The sequence below is a fragment of the Anomaloglossus baeobatrachus genome, chromosome 1 (assembly GCF_048569485.1).
Source record: "Anomaloglossus baeobatrachus isolate aAnoBae1 chromosome 1, aAnoBae1.hap1, whole genome shotgun sequence".
Taxonomy (NCBI): domain Eukaryota; kingdom Metazoa; phylum Chordata; class Amphibia; order Anura; family Aromobatidae; genus Anomaloglossus; species Anomaloglossus baeobatrachus.
The window spans coordinates 531318387-531341139 of NC_134353.1; the positions used below are offsets into that span (position 1 = coordinate 531318387).

At 47.5% G+C, this 22753-nt stretch overlaps 1 protein-coding gene across 3 annotated transcripts in view; it reads right to left on the bottom strand.

The window, feature by feature from the left end:
- Positions 1–11337: 11337 nt before the first annotated feature.
- Positions 11338–22753, bottom strand: part of LOC142296108 (perilipin-2-like) — a 79555-nt gene continuing 68139 nt past the window's right edge. For 2 of the 3 annotated variants that reach the window (XM_075339373.1, XM_075339357.1), the window contains 6 exons: positions 21969–22164; positions 15306–15388; positions 14626–14878; positions 14094–14278; positions 11992–12126; positions 11338–11917 (listed from right to left, as the gene is read on the bottom strand). In XM_075339373.1, coding sequence (XP_075195488.1) covers positions 11546–11917; positions 11992–12126; positions 14094–14278; positions 14626–14878; positions 15306–15388; positions 21969–22113 — 1173 coding nt within the window. In that variant the 5' untranslated portion in view covers positions 22114–22164 and the 3' untranslated portion in view covers positions 11338–11545. The remainder of the gene's footprint in view (positions 11918–11991; positions 12127–14093; positions 14279–14625; positions 14879–15305; positions 15389–21968; positions 22165–22753) is intronic. The other variant, XM_075339367.1, reaches the window with a different exon arrangement.

Below are 22753 nucleotides of genomic sequence, written 5' to 3' on the forward strand. Positions count from 1 at the left end.
TGACACTCCCCGACAGCCGACATCTTTTGTTCAGGGAGGAAGGGAGTCTGTCCCAATGTGACAGGATATGATCCTGAAGACAACGAGAGTGGGCCTGGGTCCACATGACAGATGGAATGCAGAATATCATTGATCTCAGAGCCGACATAGGTGCTCAAACAGTGGGAGATTCTTGCTGATGAAGAGCCGATATTTTGGATAGAAGGGTCAACCTGTGGTCCTCTGGGAAAAAGGATGCCCGCCTGTCGGAGTCTAACAGCACCCTGAGAAATCGTTGTGTGGGGGAGGGCTGTAGCTGAGACTTCTTGAAATTGGGGATCCAGCCCAAAGACTTTTCCACATGGCTCCTGAGGGTGTGGGTGGAGGGAGCAATGAGAAGGAGGTCATCCAGATATGGCACCAGACAGATACCCTGAACCCTTAGGAAGGCAACTATTTCGGCCATGATCTTTGAGAACACCCATGGGGTTGAGTAGATCCTGAAGGGGAGCACATTGAACTGGAAGTGAAGGACTTCCCCCTTCTGCAAAATTGCAAATTTGAGGTACTTCCTGTGCTGAGGATGAATGGGCACATGTAAGTAGGCGTCCTTCAAGCCGATTGTAGTCATCTGGTGATGTCGCGCTATCAGTGGAATTGCCGATTTTACAGACTCCATCTTGAAACGACAGTATCAAACCCGTTGGTTGAGACATTTCAGGTTGATGATAATACGGAAGTCTCCAGACGGCTTCCTGACGAGGAAGAGGTGCGAGTAGTGGCCCACACCTACCTCCTGACTTGGAACCGGGGAGATGACTTTGGAATTAATTAACTCCTGTAATTTTGAATACAGGAGATCCTGGGAACCCTGTGATGACAGGGCAGTGACTCGGAGACCTGGTGGAGGGGGAGAGAGGAATTCTACCAGAAGACCTTCTGAAATGATTTTCAGTACCCACTGGCAGTTGGTGATGGTCCGCTATTGGGGAAGAAAATCCGATAGATGCCCCCCCCACCAGAACCGAGTCACGGTTTGTCATGCTGCTGCTGGGAAGGGATGAGGATATTCTTTCCTCTACGCTTGGGGTAGCTGCACCGACTAGACTTCCCATTCCCCTTGAGCTGGAAGGTCTGAGGCACCGAGGGACGAAAGGGCCATTTGCTGGGGGGTTTCTGCTCCAGAGGGGCCTTCCGATCAGTCGAATTATCCAAACTGTCATCTAGCGCTGGCCCAAACACCAAGTTCACTTTAAAGGGAAGAGAGCAGAGTCTCATTTTGCAAGTGGAGTCTCCTATACACGCCTTCAGCCACAAGGCACGTCTGGCAGAGCTGGACAACACCGAGGTCCTGGCCGCCAGGCGCACTGACTCCACAGACGTGTCTGCCAGGAAACTGGTAGCCTTCCTGAGAAAGGAAAGTGAATCCAGCAGATCATCCCTAGTGGTCACCTTGGAAATATGTGCTTCTAACTGGTCAAGCCACTTGAGAAGGGACCTAGAGACACAAGTGGAGGCAATATTTGCCTGAATGGTGGAAGAGGATGCCTCCCAAGATTTTTTTATAAGGCTCTCGATCTTGCGGTCCATCTGGTCCCTGAGCTGGAAAGTATCCCCAAAGGGGAGTGCCGTCTTCTTAGCCACACGTGCTACCTGCACATCCCCCCTTGGGACTTTCCAGTGAGTCTTATTGTTCTCTAGGGGAAACCTGTGGCTGAGGTTGCTCCTGAACCGTTTCTCAGGAAATTCCTATTCCTGAGAAATTAGGCTCAAAATGTTAGCGTGGACCGGAAACCCAACTTGTTTTGTCATTTTCAGGCTGGCGAACATTTCATCCTGAACCGAATGAAGGGAGTGGGACTGCTCCTCTTCCAAGCTCATAGTGCTCCAAACTGCCCCAATGAGATCTCCCAAATCATCAGAGGAGAATAGGAAAGATCGCTCAGATCTCCCAGAGGGCAAGGCCTTATCAGGTCCATCAGAAACTGAATCAAGGGCCTCCTCCTGATCAGAGAAGGCTGTTTGGATCAGCAGTAGGGATCGAGGCTAGTGCGGCTTCTATTTCCTGCTTCATCATGGACCGTAACTCATCTACCAGAGAAGGCTGTTCAGCTCTAATAATCTGGTCCGTCCACTGCTGGCAGAGCTTCTTATCCCAATTTGAAGGGAGTTTCTTTGCGCAGACTGAGCATTTTTTTAATTTTCTCAGACTTCCTAGGGGCAGGCTTGTCTTTCTAAGGGAAAACAGATAAGGAAGCAGTCAGTAAAAGCCTGCATCCAGGCAGGAGGGACCCCTCCCCTTCAAACTTACTATGGCAGGGGGAGCACTGGGTTCTGTAGATGCAGGGAAATGCATGTCAGCCAGACCAACCGCAGTTCAGATGCCTTCAGGGCAGCTTTTTATGTAGAAAAACCTGCCCCCCCAGTGATCGTCACATATTCCCCGCCTCCTGCCACAGTCCCGGACAGGCCGCCATTATCATTGGTGTGTCCAATACGCCATCCATGTCAGCCGGAAGTGCCCCAGCCGGGGAAGCGTGTGACCAGGAAGTCTCATTCCCCGGCAACACTTCCAGGCCATGCAGGATAGTGCGCATACAGGAGGCGGCCGGTGAGCCCACATCGCCACAGAGGGGATCTGGAAGGCTGGAGCGGCGATCCCCCACCAAGGTGAGGGAAGCAGCAGGAGGAGGAGTAGAGAGCCCGATAACAATGCCCAGCTGTAAGGTAAAAAAAAAATATATGCTCCAGTTCGTCGGCCACTACACCATAGGAAAAAGAAAAAAACCTCTCCATGCCCCATGGGGACAGGAAAGACACTGGATAATGGGAGGTGGGAGGGTTCTTTTAACCTCTCTTGTACTTCCTGTCCCTATTAGGCCCTGTGCGCACATTGCGTTTTTACCCGTGGGTTTTTTGCATTTTTGCCGCAGAAATTTCTTGAGAAAATGTTTGTAACCTTTCTGCAGACATTCCCCAAAAAAACCTATGGAAAAAAAAATAGCTGTGCACGGACTGCATTTTTTTTTCTCAAGAACATTCTTTCTGCAGAATTTCTTGAGAAAATGAAATGTTACTTTTTTTTCTGGAGGTACCTGTGTTTTTTCAATAGATAATGGTAAGAAAAACACAGGTACCAACCTGCGGAAAAAAACCACAGGGACCAACCTGCGGAAAAAAAACTCAACAAAATCGTGTAAAATATGCGGTAAAAACGCATGCGTTATTGGTGCGTATTTTTTTAACGCAAGTGTGCTAATATTTCAGCCTCTCAACAAATTTCTTGAGAAAAATCCTTTTTCTAGTGCGCACAGGGCCTTAGGGCGTGGAAAGGCAACCTCCTATGATGTTGTGAAAGGGACTAGAGAATATATTGGTTTATTTATTGATTAATTAATTTATGTAACCCTTAATAAATGTCATTTAATGTCATTTATTTTATTCAAGTATGGTGTCTTATTTCATAAGTAGGCCTTGTGCTGTCATGCAAGTTTGTGCGTGTTGTGTAAATTTCTTTCAAGGTTTGGTTTGAGACAATAAACTGTGGAAAAAAGAAGCGCAATAGGGTCCTACCCAAGCAGCAATGGGAGAGAGAGAGATAAGGTACTACTCACCCATAGGGGTTGTGACAGTCACAACCCCTATAACAGCACGCATGTAGATAATTCCAAAGCCACGGCAGCGGTCCCTCGGTTGGCAGATAACAGAGAATAGTAGAATGAGGGTTTCCAGGCCGCGCCAATGACAAGCCGATATTAAGATGTTAGATTAATGTTGCTTTTATTCCAATATACAGGTCTACGCGTTTCGGAAGGCACCCCTTCCTTCTTCAGGACCAAATGGCAAGAAAACATCAAATCACTGTCATGGTTTCTGGAAAAAATCATTACCAGTGAGTAATTTAAGATTTTTCCCTTCACCACGACAGCGCCACCCGAGAGATTCTGAAGACAACAACCTTAGGGAGGGACCATAGCCTCTAGAACCCTTCTACCAAAGGTCAGATCCACTGTGGCCGACAAGTTTAAACGGTAGTGCTGAAAAATGGTCGTAGGAGAAGACCAGGTAGCCGCCTTACATATGAGATCCAAGGGGACATCAGCTCTCTCGGCCCACCGCTCTGGTAGAATAAGCTGTGATACCTTGCGGGATGGGTTTATTCTGGGCTACATAAGCTGCCTTAATCGCCTCCCTGACCAATCTAGCTATTGAACCCTTGGAAGCGGAACACCCCCGTCTAGAACCCTGAAAACACAGGAATAGAGACTGACTTTTCCACCAGGGCCTAGTGACCTCAATGTACTGTCTTAAGGCCCTAGACACATCCAAGGTATGTAATCGTTCCTCCTTAGGATTCATAGGGGCTGGACAGAAAAAAGGACAATTTCCTGAGATCTATGAAAAGACCTAGCTACCTTGTGTAAATAGGCAGGGTCAGTCCGCAGGAGTACTCGGTCATCAAAAAACTGCATATGGGGGGGTTTACCGAGATGGCCTGAAGGCCGCTGACTCATCTAGCTGATGTCAGGGCCACTAACAGAGCAACTTTAAATGTCAGGAATTTAATAGAAGCACCAGTCAGGGGCTCAAACGGGGGCCCTGTCGGTCCAGAACCAGATGGAGATCCCATGGAGGAAACAGTAAACAGGGAAGAGGCCTCTGACAGGAGGACATGAACCGCTTAACCCACCGATTACCTGCTAAGTCTGAGTTATATAACGCCCCTAGGGCTGATACCTGGACTTTAAAGTACTGACAGACAGTCCTATCTCCTACCCCTTCTGAAGGAACTCCAGAATGTCTCCCACCAGAGGCTCGCCCAATGGACTCCTCCCGGAACAGGACAAGAACCGACTCTATACCCTGGCGTATATCTTGGTGGTAGCTAGCTTGCTACTCCACAAGAGAGTGGAAACCAGACCAGAGGAGAACCCCTGACCCTCTAACAGTTGCCTCTCCAATTTCAGGCCGTCAAATGAAGGCCCGGAAGTTTCGATTGAAGTAGAGGGCCCTGGGAGAGGAGATCGTGTCTCTCCAGGAGGATCCAAGGATCTGCTACTAACATCTTTCGTAGCCAGAAAAACCAAGCCCTCCTGGGCCAAAAGGGGGCTATCAGCAGCAACCGTGCTTGTCCTCCCGGGCCTTCCTCAGAACTGCCAGAATCAAAATCAGGGGTGGGAAGGGATAAAGGAGACCGGAGTGCCAAGATATGTGGAATGCGTCCACTGCCCAGGGCCTGTCCTGTGGGTTGAGGGAGCAGAACCGACTGACCTTTTTGTTGGCTCGGGTGGCAAAAAGGTCCATAGTTGGAGACCCCCAAAGCTGCACTATCTGCCGGAAGACCTCCTCGTGCAGCCACTATTTTCCCTGGCACACAGGATTCCTGCTCAGGAAGTCGGCCCTTACATTGTCCACCCCCCGAATATGAAGTGAGGGAAGACAGATGTACCTGTGCCAGGGAAAAGATCTTCTCTGTCACCCTCATAAGGGAGGGAGACCTCAGGCTCCCCTGGTGGTTGATGTATGATACTGCCACCTTGTTGTCTGAGAGAACCCTGACGTCGCTCCCCACCGGGAGTGGAAGGAGGGAGTATAGAGCCTTCCCAACCGCACATAATTCCCTGAGATTTGAGAAGTTACGACCTTCTTGTGGAGTCCAGGGGCCTTGCCTCACATGATCTCTTAAATGAGTCCCCCACCCCATGCACTGGCGTCGGTAGTGATGACGTCGGAAAACCACAGTGACCAAGGGACCCCAGTCGAAAGATTCTGAATCTGCAGCCACCAACGGAGGGATAGGGGAACCCAAGAAGAAAGAGTAATGCTCTTGTCTAAATGCTCATGCAATAGCCTCTGTGCCCGCAATACCTCCCCCTGGAGTACGCGTATATGTAACTGAGCCCAGGGAACTGCCGGGATGCATGCCACCAGGGATCCTAGTAGAGACATAGCCTCCCTGAGTGTGAGGACTGGGTGTGAGATGACCATAGAGACCCGAGTCCTGAGACTGGACACTTTCTCCGGAGGTAGGAGGCAGAGTTGGGAAGAAGAGTCCAGAATGAGGCCCAAGAATAACTGGCAGGTGGCGGGTTGTAGTCTTGACTTCTCAAAGTTTATAAGCCAACCAAGAGTCAGTAGGACAGCTATCACTGACCCAACATGGGACCTGCAATGCTCCTTTGATGCCCCCAAGACTAGGAAGTCGTCTAAATATGGCACAATGAGGATCCCCCTCTCGTGGGTGTGAGCCGTCACCTCTGCCACCACCTTTGTGAATATCCTTGGAGCCATTGCTAGGCTGAAGGGAAGGGCCCTGAATTGAAAGTGTCTGACTACCCCACCCATAGGAAGGGCTACTCAGAAGAACTTCTGATGGGCAGCATGGATAGGAATATGATAATACGCGTCATTCAGATCTAACACTGCCATGAAACACCCAGGAAACAGCCTCTTGATGGCCGACTAAACTGATTCTATCTTGAAATGCTGATACACCAGATGACAGTTGAGGCGTTTTAAATTGATAATCATCCTGAAAGAACCGTCCGGTTTTCGGACCAGAAACAGCGGGGAGTAGAATCCGTAAGCTTCTTCTCCTTTGAGGATTTCCACGAGGACGGATTTTCGGAGAAGGCCTTCAACCTCTTGTTGTAAGACGAGTTGCTTCTCTACCGACCTGCCGAGTGATGTAATGATTAATGACCCCATAAAGGTCAAATGAAATTGCAGCTTGAACCCATCTCTAACAACTCCACGGATCCAATCACTGGATGAGATCTGACACCCGGCGGGGAAAAAGGAGGAGAGACGACCTCCTACCTGGATGGAGACATCACCGAGCCGGCTTCTTACCCTCGGTAGAAGGGCCGAAGGAGAAGCCGGAGCGAGATTCTCGAAGTTCCGCTGGGATGACATCCTTTAGGCTGCTAGCGAGATCTGGTGCCTCCTCCGCAACAGTCTTCTGAATGCAAGTTCCACATAACCTCTTCTGGTAGTCAGAAGGCAATGAGGCTCTGCACAAGGGACATTCCTTATGCTTGGTCTTGGCTGACTTCTTCCTAGGCTTATCTGGTTCAGGTGAACGAAGGGTCCCCTGGGGACTCCTGCGGGCCGCAAACTTTTGTGTAGGACGACCCCCACTAGAATCACTTCCACCACTCCTTGACGCAGCAACCGCTTCAGTGACTGCTTTTTGTGCTCCCCATGCTGATCGCTCTCTTCATGCTCGCAGGATGCGTCCTGTGATTCCTCCATCAAAGCTAGAGGATCAGCAGGCTAGAGCAACCTGGGACCAGCTGAGCCAGCGATTTATCCCTCTGCGGAAGTTAGCGGTGGGCAGTGTCCTCTTACTGCCCACCGAACATGCACAGAGGCGACGCTTAGTTGTGACGTCACCTCCAGCTAATTTCCTGAAGTGGGAGGAAGCTGCTGCCGCGCGTACCACCTGCTGGGACAGCCGCCGGGAAGGAAGCGGTGGGTCTGGCAGGAACAGCCACCTGGCACCGAACCAGGACCACTTGGCTATGCACAGGTACGCTTACCTTAATCACTGCCACACGTACCACCTGCTGCACTATGGCAGCACCACAGCACTTCTGGTTCTCCTATTCTGGGACAGGAAACCGAAACTGATGTGGTAGAGAGATGCCGCCCTTTTATTTCAGTGGGGTTCCTGTCCTAAGATGGATGTACCTCTCTCTGGTGGTGCTGTCGTGAAGGTGAAAAAAAAAAAGTGCATATTTTATAGGAAGATTAGAGAGATTTTACAGTAACTGGGAAGTAACAGGTTTCCACATTTCTCACCACCCAGTGTCATGGAAAGACTGAATGAGTCACGGTAAAAATATAGAAGGTAAAAAGGTAGACACTGGTAAGGCATGGACCAAATGTATATTTTCTTTTCTAAAACAGGTCTATATAAGATTTTTGGGTTTAGCTCCTAGAACATTATTTCCCCTAGCTACATCAGCAGGATAGTGACCAGGGATGTACAATTTTTATATAATTGACTAAATAGTGTGATAAACAGGTGTATTCTCCAATTCCAGATCCTAAACCAGAGTCAGTAGCACAAGGTCTCAAGCCAGGAGACTGATTAATCCTAAAAAGACATGCAAGAAAGAGCCACGAGTCAAGACTAGGTGGGCTGATCCAGCATCTAACCACAGCAACATTACAATCTCTTCAGATTGGGGCTGATTTATGGGAAATAACCAATAGAAGGGAAAACATGCTTACAGAAACCCTATGCAAACAAGGGCTCATGGTGGGAGAAACATTCTCCGCCCTGAACTAAATTAGTTTAAGTGGGCAATTTTCATGGGTAACACACAGAGCTGTATAACTGGTATTGTCTTGCATATTGGTATTTGTAGCCGTAAAAGTGCAACTCTGTACTACATAAAGATGATCAGGTCCACATGTAAGGAAAATCTGACTAGAAGTTCTTTGACTAGGATACGGAAACAAGACAAGAGATCCTTTAGTGCTGTGATATACCATATTTTTCGCTTTATAAGACGCACCTGATTATAAGACGCAACCCCAAATTTGGTGAAGGAAAAGAGAATTTTTAATGTTAAATGGGATCCATCTTATGCCAGTGTCCGTCTAACATCATATAGGGTATATGTCCCTCATCCTAAAATTAGCCCCCCTTAATCTGGCTATGGCCCCCTTATATTGAATATAGCCTCCTTGTGCTGGGACATATCCCCCTGTGCTGCCCATGGCCCCTATAGATGGCACATCTCCCCTTTGTTAGATACGCCCCCCCCCCCCCCCCATGCTGCTGCCCATAAAACAAAACACTTTCCTTACCTTCTCAGCGCTGTCCCTCCTCGTGTATCCCACCTCGCAGTTGAGCTTCGGCTTCCTCTACTTCATGGTTCTTGCTGCCGGTCATGTGATCGGCACAGCAGAGTGATTTCATCTCTACATGTCTTATCACAGACCGCAGCAGCAGGAGACTGGAGATCAGCCCTGGAGGTAAATAAAGCTTTTATTTTACTATGGGCAGCAGCATGGGGGCCCATCTCTAACAGGGGGGGGGGGGATAATGTGCGATCAAAGGAGGGCGCAGGCAGATCTAATATGCCCCAGCCCCTCAGTGTGATGCAGTTTCAGCACCACACTGCTGATGGACAGCAGTTGTGCATATTATATGTGCGGGAGCAGGAGATCAAACGCTGCCGCCCACAGCTATCACCTGCCCCCAGCACTGCTCAAGAGCAGACCCTGCAGTGTATAATTTATATATGTACACGCCCTGTATATTCGGTTTTTAATTTGGGGGAACAATAGTGTGTCTTATAAAGCGAAAAATACAGTAATTAAAGGTATCTAGGTAGATACCTGTGGCAGGTAGGAGAGTCCTGAGGATGTGGGTAGCGTACTTCTATATACCTCCCGATATGGCCATAATTAGTCACAAAAGGATTGTAAGAGAATACAACTTAATTTGTATTCTATAGACTACATCTTGTAGTATAACTAAATAAGGTCATAGGATTCAGTTTACACTGATGGGCTGTGAAGTTGCACATTTCTACACACCCCTGCAGCTCTAATTGGTGCATGGTAATTTTTGTGTGATGTTCTATATAAGCTGGTCACATGATGTAATAAAACCATACCTTCAGTACACCTCATTTGGCTGTGCTGCGTTGCTCTCCAAGCACTTGTAAAACAAATGTTATTAATTTGGAGTTCCAATGGCATAGAAGTAAAGGATTTCTCACTGCACCAATCACTGCAGCAATAATGCACCTCAACACCTATGCTGCAAGGCGAGGTCCTAAAGGTTCCAGGCCACACCACCGTACAGACAATCAATGCAATGAGGGCCACCATACAGACCCAAAACCCATGAAAGTAGCTGGACTACTCTTTCCAGAAGCTCCAGTTTAGGGACCCACCCAGGGGGTTCACTGATGTAGCACTGGGTTTCATACAGTCTGATAAGAACCTCATGTTCATGTGCAGAGATTTTGGCCTAGCAGCAATAGACTAAATATGACTGGATGTCTGGTCCATGTCTTTCTAAACCTTTGGCATAATGAAGAGAACACCGGGAAAGGCAATACTGGACGGGAAAGGCAATACTGGACGGGAAAGGCAATACTGGACGGGAAAGGCAATACTGGACGGGAAAGGCAATACTGGACGGGAAAGGCAATACTGGACGGGAAAGGCAATACTGGACGGGAAAGGCAATACTGGACGGGAAAGGCAATACTGGACGGGAAAGGCAATACTGGACGGGAAAGGCAATACTGGACGGGAAAGGCAATACTGGACGGGAAAGGCAATACTGGACGGGAAAGGCAATACTGGACGGGAAAGGCAATACTGGACGGGAAAGGCAATACTGGACGGGAAAGGCAATACTGGACGGGAAAGGCAATACTGGACGGGAAAGGCAATACTGGACGGGAAAGGCAATACTGGACGGGAAAGGCAATACTGGACGGGAAAGGCAATACTGGACGGGAAAGGCAATACTGGACGGGAAAGGCAATACTGGACGGGAAAGGCAATACTGGACGGGAAAGGCAATACTGGACGGGAAAGGCAATACTGGACGGGAAAGGCAATACTGGACGGGAAAGGCAATACTGGACTGGAAAGGCAATACTGGACTGGAAAGGCAATACTGGACTGGAAAGGCAATACTGGACTGGAAAGGCAATACTGGACTGTAAGGCAAACCTAGGTTTTAGAGGTGGATAGTAGGGAGGGGTCATGATGCACTGTTATGGAGTAATGTAGCCCCATCCTAGTATATGATTGCAACCAGTAATTAAAGTGCTATATTGTTGGATTCAGGTCCTCAGCTGTTTTTTGCTACATCTGAGATTAACATGTATGCAGACAGATTCCCTTTATTATGGTTCTGGATCTGCCCCCATATTGAGAGCAGTGCTGCTGCGAGAAAACAAAACAAACTAAAAAAAAACCACTCCTGAGGGGGAATAATGTCAGGCATAGGGGTGGAAACAGCACTGCTTCAGTCACCGCTCCATCTATAGTAAGTGATGGCTGTAACTGCAACAAATGGTCCCTGCATTAGAGCCAGCTTTCAGATTCTCCCATTACAGAAATTGTAGCTGGTGATTGTGAAGTTCTATGAAGCACTGCCAGTGGGGTCTTAGAAGAACTTGCATTGTCAGTGTGCCTCTAGCTCCTCCCTTCAAAAGAGGTGAATTCTAAAGATTCCATGGAGTAATCTGGAAGTTTAAAGCTTGCCTTCAGACCACAGATTTTACCCATCAACTATGGTTGTGAAGTTTATACACATCTGACAGACAAGTCAATGCAGTATTTTATTAACATACAAAAGTGCATTAAAACAGTTACATACTGGGGGTTATACATTAGTGATGCTGGTTACAGTTAAGCTGGATTTGTGAAGACAAAAATAAAGACCAAGACAAGGGTCAATGACCGCCAACCCCCTTCACATCTTCCATGGTCTGTTGCCAGATACTGGCCCTCTGATTAAGGGGAAAGCAAGGAGATGGAAAACAAATGACAAGTCAGTGATGTTTGACAGTTCAGGTGGGTTTTACTTTTTGTCTGAGCCTCCATCATCAATTTCTTCCTCCTTATCTTGGCTACCAGCCAGTTCTGGAGTGAAGTGACCTACCAGCCAATTTAGTGGAGTGTTATTTATAAAGTAGGTTATCATCTCATCCATACCATCCTTTATTTGTGTAATCTTGTCCTTAGTGGCGGTTAAGAGGCTGTCAGACATGTCTCTGAAGGAAGCGGCAGAGTGGAAGTTTTGATAGATATCTGCAGCCATGGCACGAATACTTTGAGCCTTGTTCTGAAGGTTTTGCTGAAGACCTTGGACACTGGAGACCAGAGACAGACATGTGCTTTGCAGGTGATTAGCAAGATGCCGGGCAATAGCCAGTGTGCGAGATTCAATCTGCTGAAAGGAGAAGAAATGTTATGTTTCCAGTACACAGATGATGCCTAGCATAAGACTCAAGGGAATGTCATTACCTCTGCACCCTCAGTTTCTCCACCAGCATCTTCTCTGGAGCCTTTTGTCCACTCCACCCACTTGTTGTATATGTTCTCCTGAGCATCATGGATCTTCTGATTTGCATTATTTATGTTCTTTCTTGCATATTCAATCTGAAAAGTTGTATATAAGCAGGTGAGATTATATGCACTACATTTGGCTTATTCAGGTACCCTGAAATATCCTCAATATCAGAGCCAGAACCAAGATTATTATGCTTGTCAGGCAAGTGTTTGTCAAATTTCAGAAATCAATAGCACTCACCTGTATTATACTACACCCCTATAAAACTACACTACACCTGCCCCCCCCATATACCACACCTGTAAAACTACATTCTCATATCCTACACCCCAAATATTTGTCAGTTACCCCCCTTCCCCCCATTGTCTTCACAGGTTACTAATAACCACTCACCTCTTTTTGTCCCCTCCTCAGGCACCTCTGTACAAGTCCCCCGCTGAGCAGCTTCTCTTTCACATGCCCAGGCTGCGCCGATGCTGTACTCCTAGGAGCCGCTGCTTCTCTCCGTACAGGCCCCGCCGCTTCAGCTTCTTCTCATGCCGGGCGGGAACTTTTCAACTGACACCCGCACGCCGTACTGATGATATCAGGGCGCGTGCGTGTCATAGAAAAGTGTCGGGCAGGGTACAGAGGAGAGATTCCTGCGTTCCGCTCTTACACTGTGTGGCGCTACAGGATCTGTCCTGTTCCCTGCCCAGCATGCAGCGTGTGATGAGGGCAATCTGACCACAGGCCTCCCGGAGCCTGGAGCTCTGGACAACAGGTCAGATTGCCCTCATCACTGACCGGCAAGCAAGGACGCCCTGAACCATTATCAAAATTCATAGTGTTAAAAACAAAAACCATATTCAGTGAGGAATTTCCCATTACAGAGGGGATCTCCTTAGGAACAACTGCAATCTCTTAAGCTGATCTGCAAGATTCAGCCAGACAGCATTCTTCATATGAAAGCTAACCTATACATTGAAAATTTAGGACTGGTTTTTGGTTACATTATAGTGCAAGATCTCTAATCTGCAAAGTTTTCCAGATAAGAATCAATTTGTTAAACTCAAGAAGTGTCAAATTACAAGTAAAAACAAACCACACGGCACCTTTTAGCAGAGAAAGGCAAGTGTGAATAGATACAAGCTGCTGTGTGTATAAGTGGGGCAATTCAAAAGATGCAAGAGTAGAGGCCTTTAATATTTGCACCATCCTTTTATGAATCACCCCTTGTACAGAATACAGAAGCACTGGTGGAGAGGGTTTTAATTGAGACTTCCCTACATTAGGCTGATAGCAATGCTTAGTCAAAGGTTTCAATAAATGCTGAATCCCATTTAAAAGGGGAGGGATGCCCACAGTAAACATTAAATCTTGGAACGTTAAATTCTGCAATTGGATAATAAACCTGCACTGAAACCTTATAGGTGCGCTGTTGCAATATTCTGTAGTGGCGGTCTTCTAATGTAGAGCTGCTTTACTGGGTGGGAGAAGCACAAGTCACTGAGTGCACAGACTAAACAGACCAGAGGAGAGTTTCTACCTCAGTCCTGAGCTTGGCCATCATGGACATTGTCACCTCTCCAGTTCTGAGATCCTCAGACTGGTAAGAAGTTATTAGATGTTCAGAAAGCAGCATCTACAAGACCCAGCTGTTGTCAGTTATGGGCACCTTGCACCTCTCCCACTGCCCCAGGGCTGAGAGCTGTGGTCTGTGCAGACTATGAACTGGAACACTCTGCAATGGTTAGACATAGCCATGATTGGATGATACACCACAATTGAGATACCACAGGATCATTTTAAAACATTCAATTGGCCCTTATGCCAAGATCTGTTGATTCAAGTGTACTTTTGTAGGACAAGTACATTAAACCATTTGTAGACATTTAATCTGAGGCATTTGATTGGCTCTAGGTTGTACCAGAAAAGGTCACCTTGTGGCTGATGGGCTACCATGAATATGTTAGTGTACCAAGTACACACATTTTATGATTCTATTCCATGTAGCAGCAATGGAGCCTAACCTTAATGTAGATGATTTCAGTACATTTGAATTACATGTACTAACCAGGTCAATGGTGTTCTGGAGCTGAGCAATGGCTTCCTGACTCCTGCATTTGGCATCCTTCACCCTGGTCAGGGCCTGTTGATAAGCACGCCTGCGGGCCTTAGTAGAGAGGGATCCCAGGCGCACGTAGTAGCCAGGCTTATCTTGGGACAGCTCAATGCCTTGTGTTTCAGCTGTGTCCTTCGCTATAAAGAAATTTGTAATGCCCAGATATTAACATTAAGATTGTGGTGAGAGAAGCTGCATGAAGCTGAGGCAGCCTCCTGTGATCTCACTGCATTTCTGGTGATGTCTAAAATGTGATATTAGCCAAATCTAGGGCATTTTAGTTGGGAAGTTGGTTAAATTGGCAGTGACAGACCAGCCTTTCAAAAGGTCACAAGAAAGGCTGTGCCCATTTATAAAAATGGAAATTACCCTTTAGTCAGGCTAGTTTTTTTGGACTGAAACCAACAAATCTCACGTACCCTGTCCACAAAGGTAGGCAAGTTTCCCAGGCTGGGTCACCATTGGCTTGCTAGGTTTCGCTTACCTAGCTCTTCATCTGTTTGTGGCAGGTAGTGTTCCAGAAGATATTCAGACCTAGTTAGTGCAGAGTCCACACGGTCGCTTATGATCTGCACTACACGGCTTCCCAGAACAGTATTAATGCTGCCATTTACAACAGCCTTAGTCATCTCCACACTCTCCTGAACAGCTCCCTTGGTTTTATCCACTACTCCTGTGATACTATGGATAACAGCATCTCTGGCACCAACAACTGCTTCTGAGGCATTAGCCACAACCTAAAATGTACAAGATGACACCTCTAATATGACAGTAGGTAAAGTTTAAGGGGGGGGGGGGTGTTGTCCACTAAGACTGCCCCTGTAAAAATAAGCCTATACCCCATTGGTGAAGTTGCAGAGATGTCAAGCCACATTCCCAGGGCCCACATGACATGCGGGACCCGCGACCAATAAGCACCCAGTATCTCCCTAACTGGACATTTCAGCAGGATGTGAGCGCTGTGCTGACTTCCTGCTCAAAAATGTCCAAAGGTGGGGAGAAGGACGCCAGTGGAGATTGGTAATGGGGCAAGTGGGTCATCATGTGGAGCCTGGAGAAGAGTATAGGCACATTTATTTATGTGAGCAAACAAGGGGACTGAGATGGGGGTTGTTTAAGTAGTGGACACCTTCTTTAAGGCTCTACATGACTTCAGTAGCTTACCTTTTCAGAAGACTGATACAGAATAGGCAACCTTTCTGCAATTTTATCAAGTCCAACGCAGGCAATATTGTTTGCCAGAGCAACTGGGAAGGGAGAGGGGAAAAGAAAAAAGTTACATCTACATATTGATGCCAGCAGAGTTCTGGCAAATACTGGCAAGGTGCTATGCATACTTCTGATGCTAGGAGAGAATGGACTGTAGGTTACAAGATACAGCCCTTCCATGATACAGGCCTTGTTTATGTTTCTAGTGTGAAGAATAAAGGTGAGTGAATCAGGCAAATTTGGAATTTGTGTGGCATCTCCTGGGAAATATGCCGAGAAGATATTCTATTTGAATTTAGGCGATGTGCACATGCTGAATCTGTGTGGTGACCAAGAAAAAAAAATGAAGCCTGTGATTACAAAATGCAGACTGGGGCTCAAAAATAGAAATAAAAATTATGAGTATGCAATACTAACCAAGTCACTGGTGTGGCTGTAACTGCTCCCGTGGCCTCATTCACTTCTGGGGCTACATTACCTTCATTTACATATGCACCGCTTCCCCTGCCCACTGCTGTGGTTGCAGTCAGAAACCCACACACACACTTAGTGACTGACACTTGCAGTTACTGACCAGGTCTATTGCACAGTAAAAACATAGGGTCCCCCTAGCACAGAAAGCTTATGGCTACAACTCCTAGCCATGTGCTTATCTTTCCTGTGTTTCAAAACAGAAAACTGCATTTAAAAGACAAAAAAATCCAAACACATGTGCAGTCCCTCCAATATTGATACCCAAGAGCCCAGCATCTAGGGGCTGGTATGCTCAGGCTAGGGAGAGTCATGCTTTTTGGGCTCCGCCGAGGCTACAAATCCTACAGCTGCCCAGGATTGCTGGTACTTTACCTGGCTCTTGCTGATTGCCCTGAGATTGCAGTTTAAGGGGGGGGGTTTCAGGGGTGATGTCAGCTCACAGCTGCCACCAAGACTCAAATTAGTAATAGGAGGCAGCTGAGACCTCACTCCCACATTACTAATCTGTAAGTGAGAAGAAATAAAAACTAAAAAGACTTTGGTTGGTTAACTTTACCTCAGGTGACTTCAGTGATCTCACTTGAGTTAATTGAGGTCCCCAGAGGTCAGGTTACCTGTGGTCACAGGTGGAAGGCAGTGAGAACCTCCAGCTGTAGCTAACCAGAGTGATGTCACAGCTGATCGCAAGGCTCAGTCTGCCTAAAACTCAGTAGGCAGTCATATTCCATGACTGCACACCAACTTGAGATTAAAATGCCCCTCCCTACCTCCAGTGTTTATCCTGTCCCTTCAGGAGAGTTGCATGACAGGTGCTCCTAGCATGGTGCAAATTTAACCAGATTAAAGGATTACAGGCTCAGGGGTCTCAGCCTTGTCAAGCTACCAAGGGACCAGGGCCGCCACTAGGAGTCCCATACTGGCAAAGTTTTCGGGCCCCCTTGGGACTCTGCCCAGGCTCAACCCCCAGCTCCGCCTCCACCACTCAAACTTCCTAGCCTCACTGCTACTTTTGCAATAACACTCAGCCATAGCCTCAGCCATAGATTAAGCTATATACGTCCACCCACAGCTACATATTGCACACTATGCAGGACACATCTTACACAACACATACAGACAGCACATAAATGAGTCACATTATACTCACCTGCCCTTGATGCAATTCAGCGCCCTCCCATGCATCTAGCTGAGGTAAGGCAGGGGTTGGGAGGCCCCCCCAGTCTGAGATCACCTGAACCTGTCTGGGATCAGCGCCCCTACCCCAGGCTGAGAGCAGTGGGCCCCCCCCCGGTCTGAGATGAGCGGGCGGGCCACCTCACACACCCTGGCGAATGTCTTCAGCTCACAGCGCTTACCTGTCCCGCTGGCTGCCGCATCCTAGCCACCTCTGCCGCCGTTACATGCAGGAGGGTAATGAGGTCGCAGAGTGATGACCTCACCACACTGCTGCAAGGTCCAGCAATGATGTGCCGGCGCCCTGCTCCAATGACTGCCTCCACTCCACCAGATGGCCAATTTGCATTCTCCGCCCTGTCACATGCAAATAGTGATTATAGTCATAAGAAGGTGAAGTGACACCACCGGGCAACTGTGACTGGGGCCTGGTGAAGGAGGGGCCCATCCTGCCGGGGGCTTAATAAAAATAAGTATTTACCCTGGGCCTGTCCGGGCCCCCTACACCAGGCACAGTAGTAATGCCCTGATTGCAGCCCTGCAAGGGCCAACACCTTTAAGAAAGGTCCCTCAGCCATCACTTGCTATAAGAATGGAGATTCCCCCGAGCCCACCCTCCCTGCCAAGCAGTCCAGTGCTAACAAGTCACATTTTTCACAAAGGAATCGCCTTCTAGAGAAAATTGGATTTAGCGCAATAGGACCATTGTAGAACCACAGACCTTTTTATAGTAGCCCAGGATCCCACCCTTCACATTAAATGGGTCCCGGCAAAGAAAAAGTAAAGGTCTTACCATGATAAACTGGGTACAAAAAAAAAAAAAAAAAAAATATAAGCTGAGGCTTCCGCTTTGTTATCACAATTTGATTAATACCAAATGCAGCCTTTTATATTGCTTGATTAATATGCATTTTAATATCCTAATCTATGCCCTGTCAGGAGCAAAGATACTGACAGAATGCAGAGCATCTCTTTAAAGGGAACCTGTCATCAGGAATTTGGCTTTCAACCTAAACGTTTCCCCCTCTGCAGCTCGTGGGCTGCATTCTAGGAAGGTTTTTGTACTTTTTGTGCCCCTTTTTAAACCAAAATAAACACTTTATAAACTTTTACCTTTCTGTTTGAAAATCTTGTTAATTTTCCATGGGGGCGGGCCGTGTGGCGTCCGTTGCTGTAGCTTACGCCGTCCCCCATGCTCCAAATCATGCCTCATAACGCCGCCCACTGCGCCGAGGTCCCGTGCACGCCGGGACACCTAGTGACGTGGTCGCATGCACGAGAGTATGGGCGGCGCTGTGATTGCATCGCAAGTGCCCGCCCATACTCTCGTGCCCGCGCTCTCCCCCACTGCCTCCAGCGTTCTGCGCCGGCCCGACGTCACCTCCTTCCCATCGTACCCTGCAGCAGGAAATAGATGGGAGGAGCGGAGCACAGGAGAAGCAGAGGATCTGAGCGACGTACAGAGGGGAGAGCGCGCACACGAGAGTATGGGCGCGCACTTGCGATCCAATCACAGCGCCGCCCATACTCTCGTGCATGCGACCACGTCACTAGGTGTCCCGGCGTGCACGGGACCTCGGCGCAGTGGGCGGCGTTATGAGGCATGATTTGGAGCATGGGGGACGGCGTAAGATACAGCAACGGACGCCACACGGCCCGCCCCCATGGAAAATTAACAAGATTTTCAAACAGAAAGGTAAAAGTTTATAAAGTGTTTATTTTGGTTTAAAAAGGGGCACAAAAAGTACAAAAACCTTCCTAGAATGCAGCCCAGGAGCTGCAGAGGGGGAAACGTTTAGGTTGAAAGCCAAATTCCTGATGACAGGTTCCCTTTAAGACTCCCCTGATGAGTAACTAATGAAATGCGTTGGGTGGATGCATATTGATCAAGCAAGATAAAGAAAGGCTGCATTTGGTATTTATTAATCAAATTGTGATAACCAAGAGGACACCTCATCTGGTGGCAGAGAGCTCCATAGTCTACCTCAGGCTCACTGGTCTCACAAGAAAATCTAGGGTCTCCCTGCTCTCAAATGAAGAATCACTCTGGGATTTAAAGAGACCCTCGTTCCTCTAGATGTTCCCTGGTCACCATTGAAGGCTGTGTATATGTCTACACTAGTGACAATTATACACTAATGGAGTATAGTCCATTCCTAGTTAGGCAGTCTGCCCCAGGTGGTAGAGGGTTTGTTTTTTTATACCAGCTCAGGATAAGACTAGGTTACTGTATGGCGGGTCCATCATTACCCAAGGCACAGTCTTTGGACTTCTGGGGGCCAGAATGTGACCTCTGGTGGAACAGGCTTGGCAATTTCTGGGTGTTCTGGATCCTAAAACAGGCATGTTACTTCTCAATGAGAAACCTTTGTATGCAGTGCATATTGTTTCAGATTGATCATACTATCCAGATTTCTGGAGTTTACAAATTGGTTACTATATCTAACCAAGTTCTTGCCTGGGACTTGGGTCCTAAAAGGAGTTGTCCAGTAAACACTTTTTTTCTCAGAAATCTTATGTTCCTTTCCACACGTTATTTTAACACTATTACCTTTTATTGTTCTCTAGCAGCACATCCTCATTGTTGGCTCCAGCTGATGGGGTTAATATCTCTCCTGACTTCCTGGGTTCAGTTCCCACAACTTCCATGATCCTTTGCAGTGGCCTGTAGGACTGCATCTATCACACCCACTCAGCACTCCACCCAAACGCCTCCCTGCCATCTTCCCTGTCTCTGCATGTTATCGAAGCACAGAGAACTCACATCAATGACAGCAGCAGCTCCATCTCTGCACAGCCAGGGAAAACACTGCTCTGCAGATGCACACTGTGCTCTGCGATAAAATATACTCACCTGACATGATGATGCCTCTCCCTCTCCTGGTGCTGACCTTGCACACAGCTGCAGGATGGTAAGTAAACCTCCCCCCCCCCCCCCCCCCCCCCCTTCTCATGCTGGGCTGTGACATGGTGATTGTCGCCTACAGCCCAGTCCCTCACGATCAGAGGCAGCACGAGCTTCTGATATTACGTAAACTTTCAGAGCTTAGACGTTGACGTGACATCAGTGGATGCCAGAGGCCACAGCACCCGGGGTCATGTGATCAGCACTGAGCATGCAGTATAGCCCTACTCTGCAGGAAGTGAAAATAGACCTACAATAAGAATTTACATTGATAGTGAAAAGTTAAAGATAAGGGTGAACCACCACTTTAAGGCTTCTGTACCCCCCTGAGCCATTTGGTATTGCTCCTGTGGAACGATCTGGAAAATGGGAATTACACCTACTGGTAATTCAGTTTCCATTAGTCCCTCAGGATAACACCCTTACTTCCATCCTCTTAGTAACTCCTTGGCAAAATAAACTGTATTTGTTGGTATAAATAGTGTATCCCCCCCTCTGCAAGTACTAGAAAAAGACACTGGAGGGTGGAGGGGGTCTTTTAACCTCTGATCCTGTCCCTGTATAGGTCAAGGGGATTACCCCCTGTAGTGCTGTCATGAGAGAATACTGGAAACTGAGTTACCAGTAGGTGCATTTCCCATTTTTTGTATTTCATTTCAAAATAAGGATTTTGGGGGGCTTCTTTTGATAACAGATTACTGATGGAGGGGGTCTGAGATGCCTCACATTACTGATCTAGGGCTTCGTGGCAGCTGTGGGCTGTAATTAAGCCCCTGTTAGCCCAATTGCCACCACACCAATTAGGAAGAGCCAGGTAAAGTGGCAGGATTGTAACATCTAATGAATGCAGCAGTCCTGGGCAGCTGCCAGCTGCCTTTTCTTCTTTTTGGCTGAGGAATGGGGCACCACAAGCATGAGTCTTCTCAGCCTGAGAAACCCAGCTGTCTGGCTTTATCAGGGAACTGTACACTTTTCTACCTACTTTTGTACATAAAAGCAGCATGTGTTTCCTCCTCTTTTGCTACACAGCCAAGACAAGCTCATGGCTGGGGCTGACAGCCGCTGTAGGCTGTGCTTAGTATCATAATATGGTGAGGCCCCTATGTGAAATTTTACGGTACAATATATACCTGCTCACCAGCATCTGATTGGAAGCATCAGACATGCTATCACTGTGTGCGCGTGCACATGTCTGCCTGCAACCAATCAGATGCTGGTGGGTGGGGAAAGAAGGCATATTCAAAATAGGTAATGAGTGGCTTGGAAGTGAATGAGTGACTGTGGGAGCTTACAGCTGCACCGGTGACAAGGCAAGTATAAAGATTTGCTCCTACCCCTTTGTGCCAGATTCTGGTCCCAATAGACTAGGAAAAGGCAACTAGCCAGATGCAGGGATCAATCACTGCCCACCGAGTCAGCAGGGGATTGATCTGCAAGTCCTCCCATCACTAATTAGAAACTCTGCTACAAAATGTAAAGAAACATGCAGCTTCTGAGGTCATCACAATAATGTAATAGAAAAAACTGCAAATATAGCCACAGTAAAAATGAAGTCTCAGACCATACTGGGGAAGGAAATGCATGCAATTTTGGTATCAAAACTGTGGTAAAATAATGCAGTGTGAGCATGTAGCCTTAATGTCTTGCACCCACAATGCTCAATGAACCACTATCCGCCTGACAGCTCTGATGAGGGCCAAAAGGGTTCTGTGCAAGCGCTCAAAAGTCCAAGAAAATGCACCATAACCTTGGCTGCACTGAACCATCCTGGACATCAGCAGGAAATCCCATTTCTGTGAAAGGCTCAGGGTTACTAGAAGCAGTGAGGATTGGAAAGTAGACTATGGCTCTGCATCATAAAGGCTGAAAAAAAACCAAAAACACCAAACAACCCACAAGTCTGCATTCTGGAAAATACAGATTTGTACGTTTCAGTACTCCACTTGCAGATGAATTTGCTGATCTTCAGGACAAGTTGCCTTGCAGCAACCCACCAAGCATTCGGTGTGCAGATTACCACAGAATTACATGTTTGACAGTGACCACCATCAAGACGCTAAACCTACTTTGAGGCTCGAGTTTCTGCAGGATTGGCATGGCGCTGGTGATGGCCACAGAAGTGATGCTCTTCACACTTTTCTCTGCGACGTCACATACAGACTTCAGGTAGGGATGGTTGTCTTTAGTGGTCACGTAGGTGGAGGACACCATGTCATATGTAGAGCTCACAAATGGGAGGTTTATCAACCTTACCACCACATTCTACACAAGAAAAAAAGAACAACAAATCACTTGTACAGTCTGGTTATTCCATTCAAAATAAATTTCATTAAAATTAATTCTTCCATGAACTAGATTAAATCCCCAGGGTCAGACTAATCAGTTTAGTCTCCATTTTACAACAACATGGCATGCTGCAATGATCACTGGATCCTAAAGATGCACCTAGGAAAAGGCATTACTTCTATAGCAATAAATGCTTACCAATAACAATCTTACCCAATTTCCATTGCCGCATCCATCCCCTCCTCAAGAATAAAACCTCTAATTATGCTGGATCACAGGAGTGCGGGACCTGGAGGCCACTAACAGGGTAAAGCATATGGACTGAAGGCAACAGATCAGACAGGTTTGGGGAGAGGGGGAACCATCTCTTGGGATTGTGCACTGGATGTCACAGCCAGGTTCCCATGATACCAAGTGACCACTGATGAATCCACTGCCAGATTACTGAACTGTGGACAGCAGTCTGATCATTGGAGTTCACACTGGGGATTGCTGTGCAGCCGTGTCCTGCAATCAGACAGGGTTCAACTGAGGGCTGCCTGCTGCTCAATTAACTGAGTTGAAC